The sequence below is a fragment of the Astatotilapia calliptera genome, chromosome 23 (genome assembly GCF_964374335.1).
Source record: "Astatotilapia calliptera chromosome 23, fAstCal68.1, whole genome shotgun sequence".
NCBI classification, from domain to species: Eukaryota; Metazoa; Chordata; class Actinopteri; order Cichliformes; family Cichlidae; genus Astatotilapia; species Astatotilapia calliptera.
The window spans coordinates 33428269-33448240 of record NC_137443.1 but is presented as its reverse complement, the minus strand read 5'-3'; the positions used below and the strand labels follow the sequence as shown (position 1 = coordinate 33448240).

The 19972-nt window shown below is 37.6% G+C and overlaps 1 protein-coding gene across 1 annotated transcript; it reads left to right on the top strand.

The window, feature by feature from the left end:
- Window positions 1-7596: 7596 nt before the first annotated feature.
- Window positions 7597-18036, top strand: acp2 (acid phosphatase 2, lysosomal). The gene is made up of 13 exons (XM_026159551.2): window positions 7597-7787; window positions 9684-9779; window positions 10108-10194; window positions 10453-10513; window positions 10605-10696; window positions 10785-10883; window positions 12301-12390; window positions 13006-13089; window positions 13182-13230; window positions 15614-15702; window positions 15878-15984; window positions 16102-16277; window positions 16390-18036. Exons 1-13 carry the CDS (start codon window positions 7698-7700, stop codon window positions 16533-16535), a joined length of 1266 nt encoding a protein of 421 aa, XP_026015336.1. The 5' UTR covers window positions 7597-7697; the 3' UTR covers window positions 16536-18036.
- The last annotated feature ends 1936 nt before the right edge of the window (window positions 18037-19972 follow it).

Genomic DNA, 19972 nt, shown 5'->3' with positions numbered 1-19972 from the left:
AAATGCAATAACACCAATTTTACACCTTCTCCAAGTATCATAATCCAAAGCCTAAATTTTGATTTTGTTAATTTTGTCTGATGCACCTTTTAGACCTCAGTACTAATGGATATATCATAGTTTGAATAGCAAAACTATATTCAGTGTAATGCGATTATGACATAAAGAAACATGAAGAATGATTTATGCCCCTAATTTACGTTTTCTCATAACTCACCGTAGACAACTTCGGAAAGCGTGCTCTGGGTAAATATTTGAGAGGTTTCACTTTTATCTAAATGATTTTACAGCCCATCATTAGTTGTGTTTCAAAATAATGTTCTAATGAGGAATAAAAACCTTAATAATACTGACTGAGTGAATACTATACATGTAAACAACGTGCCAAAGGTGTGGTTTACAGTTTTAACTCGCTTGCTCCTATTTCGCTTTCAGTTTATGTCTTAGCTCAGTAACTTTCACTTCATGTTAAAAACAAGCTGCCTGTTTTGTCATGAAAGCAGAGTATGATAACAATAAAGTAATAATGTCATTAACGTAGGATGTTTGAGGATTCTTTCCGGCTCAGTGAACTTTATTCTAGACCAAAAAAGACTTTAAATGGTCCCGATACAACTGAAAGACCCCTTACTTAGTAATTATAGGGTTTTCAACTGCCAGTATTGACAACATTAGGGATAAAACAGAGTGTCTCTTTTAGTAAACATCCACAGCCTACACATCCCTATACTCAAATTCTGATTGTAATTCATTTGCCAAACACATCAGAAACAAAGTTTAATTGATAAAGTTATTGTTCCTCATGTTTTCTAGCTATTGTGATAATATTAATTATTCTGAATTCTTTGGGTGAAATTATGATTTTTTTTTTTTACAGTAGACCAAAATAAAGTTTCTTAAAATAAATGTGTTTATTTTTACATTTTTTTAAACCAGTAAAATCCAATGTTAATAGTCATAGTTGCACTAGTAAAGTAAAACGGTGGCAAATGGAAGACTGAAGGGAGTGTGATACCAGATCAGTACAAAGCTTTATATTTAGCTCTTTTAATCAGTACCATGTGGTGACTTTACTGAAAGGCAAGCAGAGACTGTGCCCCCACCACCGCCACACTGACACAAACATACAAAAACATCTTTTTCCACTGTTAAACAGGACAAATCATCAAAAAATATGGTTTTTTTAAAACAAAGATACTATGAGGTAGGAGGCAAATCTGCTAAATTACTGGCTTATAAATTAAAAAAACAACAATTAGAAAATACAATATATAAAATAAAGGACCCTCAAACAAATAACATTGTGTATAAACTTGAAGATATACAGTCAGCCTTCCTAAAATTCTACAAAGAACTATATACACAACCTAGAGTGGATATTAAAGGTATGATATCTTTTTTAGATTCATTCGACTTACCAAAGTTGAATGAAAAACAGAATATAACCCTAATCAAGGACATATCTGAATTTGAAATTAAAAAAGCTATTACAAAATTGAAACCGAATAAATGCCCAGGCCCAGATGGATTCCCATCAGACTGGTATAAAGAAATGAAAGAGGTACTGATTCCTTTGATGAGAACATCATTCAACTATATTTTAAAGACGGGAGTAATTCCCCCATCTTGGAATGAGGCTTCTATCTCTATAATAGCTAAAGAAGGAAAGGACAGGCTTGACTGTGGAAATTACCGCCCCATTAGTGTTCTTAACCAGGACTTTAAGATATTTACATACATTCTTGCCAAAAGAATTGAAAATATTCTTGTTCAGATAATTAGTTTGGATCAGACTGGTTTTATTAAGCAGAGACAAACGCAAGATAATGTTCGCCGAACACTACATGTTATTGATTATGTTAGGAAAAATAAAATTCAGATGGCCCTTATGAGCTTAGATGCAGAAAAGGCCTTCGATCGGGTTAATTGGGAATTTTTATACAAAGTCATGGATAAATTCGGATTCCATCAATCGTTTATCAGGATTATACAAGCATTATATAAATCACCAAAGGCAAGAATCAAAGTTAACGGGGCGCTTTCAAATGTTTTTAACCTACAGAGAGGGACACGTCAGGGTTGTCCTCTAAGCCCCTCACTCTTTGCTCTCTTCATAGAGGCCCTGAGTCAAAGTGTAATACAAAGCAATACTATTACTGGAGTCAAGATTAGGGGTCGAGAGCATAAGATTTCCTTGTTTGCTGACGATATTTTGATTTATTTGACAAATCCAAACACTACTTTCCCCAAGCTATTGTCACTTCTGGAGATCTTTAGTTCAATATCAGGTTATAAACTAAATATATCGAAGACTCAGATATTAACTTTTAACTATGAGCCCAATTATGAAATTAAGGCTAAAGCCAATTTGAAATGGGAAACGGAGCAGATGAAGTATCTTGGAGTAAATATTACTAAAGATCTGTCTAAGATATACAATGCAAACTTTAATCCTTTAAGTTATAAAATAAATGAGGATATTAAAAGATGGAATTTATTACCATTTTTAAATTTTGAATCACGTATAGATACAGTTAAAATGAATATCTTGCCCAGGATGCTCTACCTATTCCAAACACTCCCTGTAGAAATAACTGACAAACAATTTCGGGAATGGGACAAAATAATCTCTAGGTTTATATGGCAGGGGAAAAAACCACGGATTAAGTACCAAACTATTCAGTTGGCTAAAGACAAAGGAGGGTTGGGGTTCCCATGTTTGAAAGACTATTATATTTCTGCTCAATTGAGGACATTAGTGTGTTGGTGTAATGTAGATTATCAAGCGAGATGGAAAGAACTAGAAACAGTGACCTTAAAAGATTCTCCAATTCAGGCAATTCTAGGGGATGTGACACTTATTAAAAAACAAATTCATCAAGGAAACCAATGGATTAACCTACCTTTAAAACTCTGGTTACAATTTCTTAATAAGAATGATTGGATTGAAGAGGTTAGGATTTTAAGATGGTGCGCTTTTGACAGTGATTTTTTACCTAATGAATTAGACGTAAGATATAAAAAATGGTCTGGACAAGGTTTAACGGCATATTGTATGTTTTACGATAAGGGAATTCTTAGGGACTTCCAATCAATAAAAGATCAATACCAGTTAAGTAAAACGGACTTTTTTAGGTTCTTACAAATTAGGCATCATCTATATAATTTTATACCTAAGAGAACAGATCTTTTTTCTTTACCTGTTCTGAGTATATTTGTCAAGGCTTATCAGGCTGACACAGGCCTTAAGGTGATTTCAAGATTGTACAAGGGTATACAAGAGGTTAAGAAGTGGAATACTACCTACATCAAAAAAAAATGGGAAAATGAAACAAATATAGCAATATCAGATAACATTTGGTATGAGCAGTGCGCTTTTCAGTGGAGAATTTCTAGTTCTAATACATGGAGATGTTACGGTTGGAAGAGTATCAGTAGGTTTTTTATTACCCCTGCACAAAGTAAACATTATTTTAATCACTCTAATTGCTGGAGAAATTGTGGGGCCCAAGGAGTAAAACATTTTCATCTGTTCTGGTCTTGCCCAAGGATCAACATTTTTTGGGTATTGATCCACTCTGAGTTGCAGATTATTTTTGGTATGCAGCTTCCCTTTAATTGGGACGAACTTTTGTTTGGATATTTATACTCAGTAAATGTAGATAAAATGTCTAAGCAGTTGTATGGTATCCTGAGTTTGGCTGCCCGTAAAATTATTACCAAGAAATGGCTTAGTGTGAAAATTCCATCACTGGGTGATTGGCATGAGACTGTACATGGGATGTTTAAAATGGAAAGAATTACCTTCATTAAAAGACTCCAGTTTGATATATTTAGTGAAATTTGGGGTAAATGGAAACACTACATCCGGTTAAGGAGACCCGATCTTGTTTGAATCTCTGTAACTATATATGCCACATTTCTGAATCGTTATGTGTTTATATGTATATGTTAGTATGTATGAGACTACAAGTGAACACATATGTAAGTAGGTATGTGTATGTATGCTTAAGAATATGGGTGTGTGAGTGAATATGTGTGTGCGAGTACATACACACTAGAGGGTACACCCGTCTGTTTTTCTTATTTTTATTTATTTATTTATTTTTATTATTTACGTCTATTCTTGATTATATGTTTATTTTGGATTATTTGTGTTTATATAGGTTGTTTAATAAAAAGAGAATAACAAAAAAAAAACAGGACAAATCAGACCTCAAACATAATGTGCTGCCTTTCTTTTATCATCTCGCCAGCTTGCCTGTATGAATGGACATTTTCACCTTTCTGGCTGAAGAATTGCAAAGACTTGTGTAGTTACATAAATATCAAATATATTCACCCAAAATATTTATCATTAGCTCGCAGTGGAGACTGGTGGAGGAATTTCTTAAAAACCATTTTTAAAGCAAAAGAAGCAACATGTAAAACTGCATTACTGGCAAGTTGTACGTAAATGATCAAAACTTCAAATAACTCTTCAGTAGAATAAATGTCTTATATCAGTGTGACAGGGATTGAAATGACTGCTGAAGGTGTTAAAACTGATGTCAAACATTTCATACTTTCATACTGTTTAATCTACAGTGATGCATCATATTCTATAAAGTCTTATGTTTGTATTGGCTAAAAAACACCTTTTAATGCTCTTGGGAAAATACCCCTACACCTTGATTTAAATAGAAATGCATTAAATATTTATTAATAACGAAAAATAAAAAATAAAATATCTGCGTGTGATGGTTAACTGTCAATTTCTGCAGCGTGATTAAAATGGACTGAAAAATGAATGTAGCATGCAGCAGAAAGGTTAAACTTCCAACATTCATTCAACAGAGTGATTTCTCATAGCTGTTATCCTGAACCTGTTTAGTTTGCCTGTTTTATTAAACTGGATTTGACATCTTCTCTTCGTCATTAGGAGGCTTTCTTTGCTAATGTACTAAAGGAGTGATAAGAAGTTTTTCACACTGCACCTCGTCTTCAATACGTCACGCATATTGGCAAAGGTGGTCTTTAAAAGAAAAGCCATCTATTATGATGCTAAACCCCAGACGCTCGTCTGTTTGCTAATGGTTGCTCCATTTTGACACAGTGCAGTTCAAATAAATTTTAGTTATATAGCACCATCACAATAACAGCAACCTAATGGTGCTTTATATTGTTAGGTATAGACCTTGAAATATTAGAGAGGGAACCCAAACAATCTGGTGATTGCTTATGAACAAGCACTTGGTGACAGTGGGAAGAAAGAACTCCCTGTGAAAAGGAAAAGGCCTGGGTTATCAGAGGAGCTTTTTAATCATGAAGACATGCAGCTAGCAGGGCTAAAAAAAAGATGCAAATATTTCTCTTGTAGCTGTATGACTTGTTCCATTAGTTATTTACAAAAAAAGCTTAGAAATTTTCAAAATAAGACTTAAATAATCGGAAGACTTTTGGGGGAAAACCTGGTTTTGTTAGAAGACTTTGCATCCATCCCACATTAGAAGGTGCAGCTCTGATTTGTAGAAGTTAATTTCCAAATTTATTAAACATTTAAATTTACAATAACAGACTACACAACAGTAGCCAACAAATTTCATTACAGTAGATGTATTTCTGAAAGCGCTGATGTTTAAGGAAGTTTTTCTCTGTTATCTGTTATCTTCTTCATTGTGGCAATCAGGTCATAAATTAATCCTCTAATTGGAGGTTGGCCCTTACTTGGACACTGGCCTTTTGGCGGCACCTCAGCCAACTTGACGATTAAGTTTGTGGCCCACACAAACAGGTGAATTGAGAACTACAGGCAGTTATGATGCCTTTCCAACCAGTGCCATGATGTTACTGTCCTTGAAGATGCCCTCAGACAAAAATTGTTGTAATAGTAAAGGATGAGACTTTGGACCTTCTTAAAAGTATAACAGCTGGACAGGGATCTTTCCATTAATTTGTATGGGATCAATCCATGGGCATTGGAAAGATCCAGCTACAGTACTGACACATCCCCTCTGCTCCCCCGAGTCTCTCTTATCAGCTGGTTTACTACAACCGTGTGCTCTATGGACTCCTTCCCTCCTCCTCAACTGCTGTGCCAACATAGGAGTTCTTCAGAAGCAAATCCATGAAGCAATTTGTAACAATCTTGAACATGAAGTGTAATGCATAATTGTTGTTTATGTTACGAGTTTCGTCCTACTCTTCTGTTGTACTGTCATGTTTGTACTGGTACAGCTTCCTACAAGTATTTTATATACAACTAAACCCACAGATAAATACCTGTTAATTTGCACAATTTTAAGGCCCTCATTTTACTTTACTATTGTATGATGACAAAAGATAAAGAAAGCCCTCCAGCTCTTTGAGCCCTCCTGAGGATCGGTAGCTGTGGTGTAAACATCTTTGAGCTTTGCACTTCTTGCTGCCAACAAAGAAAATGAGAATGGCGCAATTGAATAACAATCTTAGGAAAAGACAAAAAACTCCTGTTACACACAAAATCTAATAATGAACAGATAAACAAACAAACAAATATTAATGTAACTCCTGCATTTGGCTTCCACGTTGCATTTCCAAGTTCATATAAATCCCTGCGCTCAGTTCTATTTATGTAAAGCTATAAAATCCTTTCTGTTGTCAAAAAACACAACGTACAGCAAACTGTATAATGTAAAATAATCTAATATATAAATTGTATAAAAATTATATAATCTATTTATATCACTGAAACTCATTATGTATACTAAATCTAAATATACCTAAGAAATGTCACCATATTTGCGGTGATACTGTACTTTATCCAGTAGCGGTTTTTGATACGGGCGACACGGGCGGTTGCCCGGGGCGGCATAGTGGTGGGGGGCGGCATCACGGGCATCGGCAAAAAAAATAAAAAATAAAAAATTGCTCGTACTCATGCTGCCCCGACGTCATGCCAGCGCATACTGGGGATGGCATAGGCACCGATCGGTTTTCTATCGCCCATTTGCTGGGAGTAAGGGCGAGGTGCCTGCTGCTTGCGGCACAGGGAGGAGAGGGCGGGGTGGCGGGGGATTCTCTGGCTGGCTGGAGCAGCATCTAATAACCAACTCGCAAAATAAAACAAAATAAAAACAAACCAACAAACACGAAAACACCCGACATTATGATACAGACTTATAATTTGCATGTTTTTTCGAAATTCTGTATGCGAAAAGTGAGCGCGAGAGCCCTCGGTGCGCTTCCTCGCTGCTGAAGTCAAAGTAAACTTTATTGTCATCTCCGCTACATACAGTCCAGTATATAGACAGAAGAGACGACGAGGCTCCAGTTACAGCAGTGCAAGTAAACAAACAATAATTATAAGAAGAGCAAGAAAATAAATATACACTTTAAGACTAGGGATAAAGGGATCAATAACAATTTAAAATTGCTGCTCTGTCACTTCCGTTTATCGTTTCGAAATAAAATCTGACCCAGTAATTATGGAGCAAATGTGGATGAAAAACATCATCGTCGGTTTTATGAATACATATGAAAATAGCAGAAATACGCCCACCTCAATGGTTCCTCTTTTTAAATTTAATTTCCTTTAAAAATATTGCCAGTTTATTTTACGACTTCCGATGTAATTCGAGTCTGCTGCTGACTTGACCCAGCGCGCACAAGAGAGGAAATCGAGCCAGTTAGCAGCTGAAGCCAAGACAGGTTAGCGCTCTGCTGACACAGACAGAAACATGGTGCCAGCTGCAGTGCTCTTTGTTTTCACACTGACCTGTGTGTGTGGACGAGCCGCGGCAGAAAGAAAACTAGTGTATACGACTGTGGTGAGTAACGTTGAAGGTGTTGAAACGCCGCGAAAGCTGTGCGGAATTCCACAGTGTGTACACGGTTGCGGAACTACATTTATAATTTAGGAGGTTTTCTGTAACCATCGGTTACTTGTCAACATGTATAGTTTCCTGTCTAGGAATGACATCTGGCAGAAGTCTTTGGAGTCTTTTAGAAACATCGGCATATAAATAATACATTCACGAATAATTATCATTAGGAAATTAGTAGGTAGGTTGAGTGTTTTGCCTCTCACCAGTAGCTAGTATCGTATTGAACTAGAAGGCTGCAATGCTAACCCGTTCTAAGACTGCACACTGAAGGAATATGTCAACGTCAAAGTATTAGAAATTGTCAAATGGCACGGTGTGCACTGACTTCAGACGAAACCACTACAGGAATCCTCACTACATGCTAACTCTGTTAGCAAGTGTCTATCATTACTTTAGTAAGAAACCTGAGGTGTTGTGGGCTGTAATGTTAATGTCACCGCTGGCACCAGGAGCTGCATGACAGGCCTTACCTTTCTGACGTGACAACTTAGCGAACTTAATGAAGTTGGAATGAGCTCTGTCGATACACACAAACACTTAAAAAAAAAAAACCCGAACAATAAATGTGTAAATGTAGGTCACAGTGATGATAGTGTAGAATGAGCCCAATAGTCAAAGAACAGATGCACAAACTACAAAAGAGCCAATATTTACAGATGATCGGGAACACCGGCATGCCTCATTAAAGAAAAACAAAGTGTTTAAGGATAAGGAAGTTATTGTCTTCAAGAGGCAACAATGAGCTATACACTGCAAGATGTACTGTTTTCTGTTGTCTTCCAGTCCATATGTGTTTTGCTTGCTCTATGGGTGGTGCACATTAGGATCTTTTTTTTTGCATGTCTAAGACTACCAACTGAAAAGGGAAAATTGCCTGTTTTTTAACACTTTGTGTATTGGGGAGAGCTCCAGGTCACATGTTCCCAATGTGTTTTAACAGGCATTGGCAACAAAAATGTTGCCATAGTGTGAAATAGGAGATCAGGATATACCTGGACTCATTCTTAGAAACTTACATGGAGAGCCAAGACTGTATTGTAGAACAGATAAGATTAGAAAGGGATAATCCACTCTTCAAATAGACTTGTGTAAACTAGAAAGCAGCATTTCTCTAGAGTGGTTTGAAAGCTGAAATTTAAAACCATTTGATGTGTACTGTAGGATGTTTAGGTGGAACTGCTTGTAATAGGATCTCCTTCACTTGAAACTGATCGTAATCAACCCTCATACCAATGTTAGGGTTCATAAAAGACCTGCTTCATAAATACAGGTTTCACTGTAGCCTTCTTATTATTAAATATGACACAAACTGCATTTAGTCGTTATCCGTGCTGTTTTTAGGGGACTGGTGTTAAAGCCATTTGTCCTAATGGTTTGACATTATAGTGTTTGCTAAGCAGTTTCAGGTGTCTGCTGACTGGGTATTATGTCCACCAGTGATACTGATAAAAGTAGAACAAAGGTTTTGTTGTCAGTATATGCAAGATAAGCTGCAGATGTTGCAAACAGTGATGTGCACTGTCGGGCAAATATTTTTCCTAAAAAAAAAAAAAATCCAAACACACACATTTTTGACCTGTTTACTGATTTACAGTTTCAGAACCACCAGGAGTAAGAGCTTGTTTCGTTATAATTCATGCAAAGCACCTTTGGTAGACTTTAAAAATATGTTTATGAAGATGGAAAATAATATTTCATGATTTGTCAGGCTTTCAGTGTGCGTATAAATGATACACAGAGCACACTTTGTGCAGCTTTGAATATTTGAAAATATTAAATTAAACTGTTTTAAATGCCAGTTTTTCATGACACTCTTTCTTTAACTTCTGTCCTTTCCAGTTGTTTCGGCATGGCGACAGATCACCAGTCAAAGCCTATCCCACCGACCCCCACCAAGAGAGCGACTGGCCGCAGGGCTTTGGTCAGCTGTCACAGGTATAACCAAGACTGCTTTTTATTCTAATGTAAACTGTTAAATCTACATTTACTACAGCAGGCAGTATTGTGTGTAGTAGAGCTGTCACACAGCTAAAGCTGATACAGAAAAATGTGTTCAGGGTACAAGCTAGATTACTGTTTTCCAAGTTTGTACAAAAAATAAAAGATAAATGAGATAAATACAGGTCATGCAAAATGTTGCAGCCAGGCTCCTGAGCAACACCAACCAGCTGGCCCATACTACTCTGATTTTTAACATACTACATGATTTTACAGTTCTGCTACTTTAGCCAGAGTGTAACTTATTTCATATTTGTCGTTGTAGATAGGGATGCAGCAGCACTTTGAGCTGGGCCAGTTTCTGAGGACTCGATACGAAAAATTCCTCAATGCATCCTACAACCGGCACGAGGTGAGATGGAGCCTCCTTTTCACTTTTAGTCCACATGACAAGTCGTCATGAAGCTTTTATAGTCAAACTGTGACTCTTGTTAATATTTGACAGAAGAGGCCTCTTCAGAGTTCGCACCAGCGCACAAATTCCTGTAATATGACGGAAGAGTGCCTCTGTTTTTGTGCAGTTTGTTTCTTAATATTTAACTTTTGACTGTTGATATCCTAAATTTCAACTATAATACATCTTAACCTGCTTAATGCCTTTTGTCTTCAGATCTTAGTTCGCAGTACAGACTACGATCGCACCCTTATGAGTGCCGAGGCCAACCTCGCAGGTCCGAAGACCTCTTCTTTCTAATATTCATACTGCTGTTTCTGGTACTCTTCTCATTTGGCGTGCCATATTTTTTTTCCCCCCTCATCCAGGTCTTTATCCTCCCAGCGGCCAGCAGGTCTTCAACCCTAACCTGAAGTGGCAGCCGATACCTGTCCACACTGTGCCGCAAAGTGAAGAGAGGGTTAGTGTATGAAGTCACTGCTGTTTGAAGTTGTTTATGTTTGCGAAAAGTTAGTCGGTGTCTGAAATATGTCTTTTTTGTTTTTTAGCTTCTCTCATTTCCTTTGAAAGACTGTCCTCGTTACCAGCAGCTGATGAATGAAACCGAACACACGGAGGAATTTTTAAACGTTACTGCAACGTACCAGGTACCGCTTCTCTTCTTTAGTATATCTATCCATTACTGTTGGGTCAGACGTATAGACTCAGCTTTAATTCAAGCGATTTAATATAAATAGTAATGTATTGACTGTTTAGAAATGCACTCAGTTTCATGTTTTTATGCTTATATAATGATAGCTAATTATAAATATAAGGAAATTAAACAAATGGAATTAACTTTAGACGTTTTCTCTCATCGAATGCTGTGAAAATGAGCCACACCTGGCCTTAAAACAGATCATTGGCCAATCACCTTTAAGCATAAAAAATCGACTGTATATGTTTGTTTGTTTTTGTTTTGTTTTTTAAGTGTAGTTTTCCTAAATGATTTATATTTTAGTTTTGTTAGAGAAAAAGTGAAAGCCTGCTTTTCAGTCATGCTGTGATTGCTTTGTTTTCATTCAAATCCTTTATGGTGGGATACAAAAGGGGAAATCGTGCCATTGTCCCAAACGTTGTATAAAGAAAATTTTCACAGAGCAGACTTGTGAAAAACTCAAGTGCATTCTTATGGCTTTCATCGAAATTGAGAGGATTAGCAGCAGCTCGGTGCTGCTAATGAATTAATCAAGTGTGATCACCCCTATAAAAGCAGAGGTTTTGGCAGTTGACTGATCTGGAGCATTTTAGCTATTTTAACAAAATGCTGGAATCTTCCCAGCAAATTCGCTAACAAATTCAGTTAGCATGTTAAATGTTAAAGTTCAGGAGGGTAGAAAAATGGTCATAAAAATGACTGAACAAGTACGGCTTATTTGGAAAGGTTGCTAGAAGAAAACCTCCTGACATGGCAGTGTTTAAATACATCACAAAGCTTTGACCAAAGTACTAAATGAAGATGTTTGACAAAAACCAAACGCAGTATATCAGCAGAAATACCTCATATCAACTGTTAAGCATGGTGGTGGAGGGGTGATGATTTGGGCTTGTTTTCCAGCCAGAGGACCTGGGACCAAGAACTTCTTTGTGTACCAAAGTACTCCAGAGCTTGGCTGAAACAGGTCTTGTTACAGTACAATTATCCCAGGCACACTAACAATCCTGACAAACAAAAGAATCAATGCGTTGATACAGTCGTAGTCAAAGTCCAGACCTCAAACTGGCTGAAATAAGACCTCAAAGGGCTTTAAGAGAGCTTTGCGTAAACAAATATCCACAAACAAAATGAACTGAAGCAATGTTGTAAAGAACAGCGACCCAAAGAGAGACAAAGTCGTACAGAAAATGATTACTTCCAGTCTAAAAGCTACTGAATCATGGGTGTACTTGGTTTTTCAAAGAATGCATACAATCCTGTGAAAATGTTCTTTTTCACATGACTGTAAATGACTTTTTATCATTGGAGAATAAAGAGTAAGAGTTGGAGGTACACTGTTCACAAGTCTGCTTTGTTCTTCTCTTCAGGATATCATAGAGTTGGTGAGGAACAAAACGGGGCTGAAGGACACCACTGTGGAAACTGTCTGGAGTGTGTATGACACTCTCTTCTGTGAGGTAAGAACACATACACACACACACACACACTAAAAACACCAAGGGAAAGCCAAATTCTCTGTCAGCCGGTTTGTTGAGTTTTTATTTACAGCAGCAACATGTCAGAGCAGAATAGGCCCAGTTTTAAATGATCCAATGTTTTCTACTGCTGTCAGATATGCAGCTAAAAGAGGCCGTCACGTTGCTTTAGTTTCAAAATAACAGCACCGTGCTAGTCAGGACAAATCTCATATGTCACATGAGTTTTATTCTGATAACTCAACTGACCATTTTGAGGAAACGATGAACAGTTTTGGTAACACAATGTTTGAGGAACAGCAAAGTGCTGCTCACAGCAGTTTCACATTTTTCTTGTCTCACTTCCTGCATTTCAGCCTGACTTTAGGTGGACCGCATGAGCAGTGGCGTGCCACTGTTACACTGTTCACACTTTTACTCTTAGTGAGAATAAAGTAAAGTAAAAGGTGCCATTTATACACCAAATGGTGTTAATTTTCATTTGAGCAGAGTACAGCTGGGACACAGAGTGCAACCGCTGAGTAACTAAGTAGGAAAGTATGAAAAAACTCGTCTTTATGTCTGTCTGTGTTGCCCCCCCCCCCCCCCCCCTTCCAGTCTCAGCACAACATGACGGCTCCTGATTGGGTCTCGCCTGACGTTATGAAGAAGCTCCAAAAGCTCAAAGACTTTGGATTTCAGGTAAAAGCTGTGGTTCCATCTCAGCTTTCATTTAAAGTTTCTGATCTCAGTACTGATATTTACTAATATTATCTAATGTGACATGTTTGCAGGTCATATTTGCGGTGCACGAACAGCAGGAGAAGAGTCGGCTGCAGGGAGGTGTGTGTCTGTGTGTGTGTGGCTACCAAAACTAAATTTGTTATGTTTCAGCGTCAGCCTGACAAGAAGATGTGGTTTGAAAAAAAACAAAACCCCAATAACCCAAGTATGTGTTTGGGTGTCTTGTTAGAGTTTTTAGAAGAACGAAATGAAAAACATGAGAACACTTGTTATGATCAGTGTTGGGTAAGTTACTTTAAAAAAGTAATTAATTACTAATTACTCAGTCAATATTGTATTTAAAATACTTATCTAATTACTGTGTCAGAAAAGTGACTTAATTACTAAATAAGTAATTTAACTAAATACTTCTTAAAATCCCTATACACCTTGAGTGGGCAAACAATAGAAATTAAACTCTTTAAGTAATAAATACATTTTTTTAAAGACGGAGACTCTACAGTACGCAGCAGTAGCATCTCTTCCACAATGTAGCCTGCAATCATTGTTTTAAGCTCACCTTCAGACGCTTTCTGTGCTGCTGAAGTAAAATCAAGTTTTGCCTGCTTAGCAGGAGTTGCCGCGGTGTTATCCATGGATGATGAACAAAGATCACTCAGAAGTGTTCGTCTATGCTCTCGTGTCAGGCGCTTCTATAGATTACTCGTGCTATTAACAGCGGCCGATAGTTTTTTCTCCCCAGGACATAGCTTACATATTACTCTAATATTCTTGTCTGCTTGTTTCAGAAAAGTGAAGAGTCGGGAATATGTCCATTTCAAAAAACAGCCACTCGCTTCAGCCAAGTCCGACATCTTCCGCTTTAGAATACGACTATGCAGCAAACTGGCGCAAAATGACGAGCACCTGCACTGCAACGATGTTAAAGCAGCAGAGTTTACTTCTACGTTTAGAAGACAAATTATTGAAATTAAACAATGATATTCAGCAAGTTTAATTATTTTACAATGTAACGCAAGTACATTGAAAGTAACTGTAATTAAAATACCTAAAAATGAACAGTAATTAGTTACTCTACTTTTTCAGTGGAAAAGTAATTTAATTACAGTAACGCGTTACTTAGTAACACATTACACCCAACACTGGTTATGATGCAGGAATACTTGACTCCATCTGCAGTAAGTACAGATAAATAGCACTCTTGGATTGGATACTTTTAAAACTCCCGCCTCTGAGTACAGTGGTATTACAGTTGCTTTGTGTTCGCTCTACAGTACTAAAATATAAATATAGTATTAATAATTTAGCATTAATACACATGAAAAATGATATATTGACACAAAGAAAGCCATTAAACAAATTTTGGAGTATATTTGTGAATTCTGTTTCTAAGAACAGTAATTAGTTCATTTTTAAGGAGAAATCTGTGAACTCTGCACCGTGACTTGGCAAGGGTCTTCTGTATTACTTTTGCATATGTGAAACGTGCAGTTTCTGTAAAATTCAAAAACGGAAATGTGATTAAGAGAAGAGCATGCTACAGAAACAGTACGTAATCTGCTCTTACTCTCTGGTAACAAACATGTAGCACTGAGTTATAGAGACAGGACTGTCGAGCACACTTTTAGATTAGATATAATGAAGATTTCTGCTTTCATACAGAGTCAGCCTGTGGTTGTTTACAGCCCAGTTCTGTGTTTTTTAGAATTTAATTTGTGGGATAAGTCACCCTACGTTGGTGTTCTGGGGTTAATCTGGCAGTAGGTTGGAGTAGCATCATGAATGCGATAAATTAAAAACAGCGGTGCTGTTGATTTTCTCATGGTTTTTATATATGTAAAAATATGTTAAGAGTAGGTGAAAAAATCCAACACTAAAGGGAGTATTTGTGACGGCTTGATGATGATCTGCAGTGTGTTCATGTCTGAAGGCGCATGATGTCCTTTTTTAATCATTTTTTGAATAACAATGGATCTGTGTTACACAAAGTCTTTTTTTCTGTTCAATTTATTTATACAGCACCAAGTCAAAATAACAGTCACCTCAAGGCGCTTTATATTGTAAGGTAGACCCTACAATAATACATACAAAGAAAACCCAACAATCATATGACCCCCTGTGAGCAAGCGATTTGGCCACAGTGGGAAGGAAAAACTCCCTTTTAACAGGAAGAAACCTCCGGCAGAACCAGGCTCAGGGAGGGGCGGGGCCATCTGCTGCGACCGGTTGGGGTGAGAGAAGGAAGACAGGATAAAGACATGCTGTGGAAGAGAGACAGATTAATAAAAGATATGATTCAATGCAGAGAGTCTATTATCACATAGTGAGTGAGAGAGGTGACTGAAGAAGAAATGCACACAGCACTCACTAGAAGGAGCAATAATTGCAAATGCTGTTTGTTTTTTCAGGAGATTTATTAACAGTATTAAAATGATTCGAGCTGTCATTAAAGGGATAATAGTATCTACTGTCTGTCTTTCAGGGATGCTGCTGGGTGAAATCGTGAAGAATCTTTCCAAGATGGCCGTTCCAGACCCAAAACAGCAGCTGAAAATGATGATGCTCTCAGCGGTGAGCTAGTTTGAAGACTTATTAGTAACTTTTTGAATTGTTGGTAAAAGATTGTTTTGTTTTTTGACTGAGCCATGTTAGCAGTCTCCCTGTTTCTGGTTTTTGCTAAGCTAAGTAAGCTAGCTTAAGCTGTCCTATACTATTCTTTATATGTGTGTGTCTGTGTGCCTCACAGCATGACACCACTGTAGCCGCTCTGCTGGCCAGCTTGAGCGTATTTAATGGAATACAGCCGCCATATGCCTCCTGTCTCATGATTGAGCTCTACAGGGAAGACAACGGGTAAACACACACGCAAGCATCACAGTAAAACAGACTCCATTGAGTTGATAACAGTATATTTAAGTGGGATGATGGGACTTGTAAAACTGTAAAAGTCTTTGTCTCGTGTCCACGCAGCTCTGCTTCAGTGTCCATGTTTTACCGGAACAACACCAAGGAGCCCCCGTACCCGCTTCAGTTACCGGGCTGCTCCCTTGACTGCCCCCTGGATGAGTTTGTAACAATTACAAAGGTCTTCATCTCAGACGACAGAGACAAAGAGTGTCAGCTCCCTTCAAAACACACAGATAAACGTGAGCACTTCACACATAATAAAACATGACACACTTGACTGTAAACATTAAAAAAAAAAAAATAGACTAAAACAGTTTTGCACCATTTTTGCATTCTTCTTCATATTTGCAGTGGTCATCACCAGCCTGGCTGTGACCGGATGTGTGCTCCTCGTCCTCATTGTCATCCTCCTCGGCGTTCTTTGTCGGCACAAGGATCCAATAAACAGCCGGGGATACCAGCATGTGATCAACCAGGAAGGCGGAGAGGATTCCTGACAGAAGCACAAACTCCTTCCTCGGAGATCTCCAAATCTTGCATCTTGGGAGACCAGCGATGACGATGAACTTTGAACTCTAACCCACCCGCTCGCAGAAAATTTCAAACTCAACCCAGAGAACAACTCAGCAAGACTTTAGATCCCGAGATGAAAGCGGAGAACATCCTTGGTTTTAACATTCCTTGAAAAAAATTTTTTTTAAATTTGCATCTTTATTGCTAAAGACTGAAAATATAGATTTTTTTAATTGAACGTAAATGAGTAGATTTTAATGAAACGTGTGGAGGGTGGGGTTGGGTGTTGCATTTTAAGAATCCAGATTTTTATAATAGCAGTTAAAAAGACAACAGCTGTGCTGTGAAAAATTTTTTTTTCCTTAATAGGTCAGTCAGAGCGCGGCCTCATTCTGGGCATTTGCAAAATGAGTCATTTACAGATGCTGCACTTAATAACTCCGCGGTGACGTGGCATTACATGGTTAATGGTAAGGACCCATCACACTTACCATAGTTGCCCTCACAAACAGCAGTGCACACCCATCTAGTATACACAGTGACAGGGCTGTGGTCGCGCCACAGTTTGCGCATAATGCTACCAATACAGCAACCATAATGGGCAGTTTATGCACTGTAGCATCATGACTAACTGCTAGGTAAGCTAACCATGTCTTGTCAGCTCCTCTCCAGCACATCACATGTTACATAACCCCACTTGCTTGTTTAGAGTACGTTCAGATTCACCAAGTGCCACACTGGGAAAATATATGCCTTACACAGTCATTTCCTGTAGCCATACATTTGGTCTCCATTAGCCCTTCAGCCAGTTCACAAAGAGTTTATTAGCCTTTGTTAAACTTAATCAAGCAACATGCTGCATAATGATTACAGTTCTCAAAGGTGGCAGCAATACAACCCATTCACAGCATCATGCTTCACAAGTGTGAATCTGAGCAGTAATGCAAGTATGTGCCGCTGAATAAATCCAAAATATATCCTGATGGGAAGTAATTAATCTTACACAATATTAGTGCAAGTCTTACTTAACAACCTGTTTCTGTGTTAAACGTGACAACTTGATGACTGTTGAGGTGTGGAGGTGCACTTATCTGTTTGCTTTGGCATTTGCATGGTGCTTTGCAGATCTGTTAACACAGGATGGGGTAAAAGCTGCAGCTTTTGGTTCTATTAATTTACTAAAGAGGTTTAATCCAGCATATGTCTTCTTGTAATTATATCATTGCATTCTCCTGGATATTTCTAACTGCAAACCTGTGTGTTTGTGCCAGTGCTTTCATTCATTCTGCCTCTCAGTGTGTGTATGTGTTGCTTTTGCACACTGGGGGTAAGGTTGATTCATTTCAGCTTTGGATCTGTTTTGACTCCAGCACCTAATGATCAAGATGCCTTGTATGTTTTTAATAATATGGTGTTTTTTATGCTGTTTGTAATTTCAAATCTTCCATCTGTGTTTGATTTAATAAAGGGAGGTCTGTCACTGAATGCTGCCAAGCACATTGGCAGCTTGGCTTAAGCCCAATGTTTAATCTCTTTGCAGCAAGAAACTAAAATAGTATTCTTGGAATTACCAAGAAGAATCATTAGGGTTTTGGGGGGTTTTTTTGTTTTGTTTTTTTGTTAAAGGTGTAATCTGAATGGGGGTTTTTTGCCCCCCCCAGCTTCGTTTTTAATCGATCCATTTATGAAAATCTGAGAACTTGGGAACACTGGAAATGCATCTTTGACTCTCTGCCTTATTTTTTTAATACTTTAAGTCATTAAAACCCATTAATGGTATCTCACAATGTTTTACAAAAAGAAAACACCCAGTTTTGGATGAGATTTTCAGACTGCATATAAAAGATGGCCAGAGCTTCCACCCCACCCACCTTTGTTATAGCATTCATGTTACATATTAATTACATTATGGACACCCAGACGCATTTCTACAACAACAAGCATGCACACTGGGTTGTAATGAAAAACCAGTTGAGTCGTAGCAAGTCCATCGGAGTAGGTACTAATGGAAAAGTGCCTTTAGAAATACAGTGTGTAAAATCTCACCACTAGATGTCAGTAGACAGCAGTCGACTAAATTCTGTTTTCTTGCCCCTCCCAGTTCAGTTGCATAATCCTAGTTTTGAACTGGTTGCTGGCATAATCTTAGTTTATAATTCAATTCAATTTTAATTATATACTGCAACAAATCACAACAACAGTCGCCTCAAGGTGCTTTATATTGTAAGGTAGACCCTACAATTTGTGATCTTTAAATTAATAACTTACAAGGTGCACTACATATATGGCTGTTCTCCAGTGACATACTTGAAACGCAGTCAGGTGGAACGGCGATGTCCATGTTGGTTTTTTTATTCCAGATGGTGGGGCAGCATGGCAACTTCGATAAATCTGTGCTCACTCCTGTGTCTTTTTAATTGATTAATCCTAAGTTTATGAGAATGCGTTAGTTTGTTGGGAGACATAATTACACACTAATCAATGAGTAAAAATGTTTTTCTGTTAAATGGGCTAAAATAGGTTAAATTGTTTTTTTCAGGTAGAAAACCAAGTGGTATAAAAGTCTACTGAAAAACAAGTTTAAGTTCATTTAAAAAACGTTATTCATAGTAAAGTATTTGAAAAAAACAGTTTTAACCTCCTAGGACCTGGCGTCCACATATGTGGACATCACATTTTGGGTTATTTAGACCAAAATACTAAATTTTGCTCTACATGGGCCTGATAGCCACTTACGAGGACATTATACTGCTACTGTTCTATCAAAATTTTAAACGAATATCCTCATGTGTGGATATTATTTTATTTTTCTTAAAAACAAAAATAAGGTAATAAAAAAAAAAATCTGGTAATTCTTTGTTTTTACATTCATTGGGCCCCAATATGCCCAAATATTAAAGAGAAATTAAAAATGCATACCGTGGAAGAGTTCGGGTCTTAGGAGGTTAAGGCAGCTGAGTGAAAATACACTGGGTTAAACAACGAGACTTCAGTAACCAATAGGTGATGTAACACTGGCTATGTCCATGTTATATTTCAGTCTGTTTTGCATAAGTAAATTCAGGAACCAAATTTAAGTCTAAGCCACGAGGATGTGTACTTTGAACTTGCATTTTGCAGTTATCACAAATCAGTTTAAAAATAAATAAATAAAAGAATGGACATTTGCTAAATGAGCCAAAATGTGCTGTTATTTTTTGTGTGCACAACATGAAAAGAAATTACATATTCCAGGGAAAATGAGACTTAAATCTAATCAGAAATCAAAGCTGTTATGTTTTCTGGTGCTACATCTTGCAGCTCTCTGAGGAATAGCTAACATCTCACCTTCAGTTCGGATCATTTCCATAATCTTGTTAGCTGGTCAATTCTGCTGTGTGTACTCGTAGGCGAAGTCAGAACTGGTCAGATCCATGTTAGC

Excerpts from the sequence above, each read along its gene's own strand:
- acp2 (XM_026159551.2), top strand. The coding sequence starts at position 7,698 with ATGGTGCCAGCTGCAGTGCTCTTTGTTTTCACACTGACCTGTGTGTGT. Across the intron at positions 12,391-13,005 it reads ATGACACTCTCTTCTGTGAG|TCTCAGCACAACATGACGGC; the intron begins GTAAGAACACAT and ends CCCCCCTTCCAG. Across the intron at positions 15,703-15,877 it reads AAATGATGATGCTCTCAGCG|CATGACACCACTGTAGCCGC; the intron begins GTGAGCTAGTTT and ends TGTGCCTCACAG.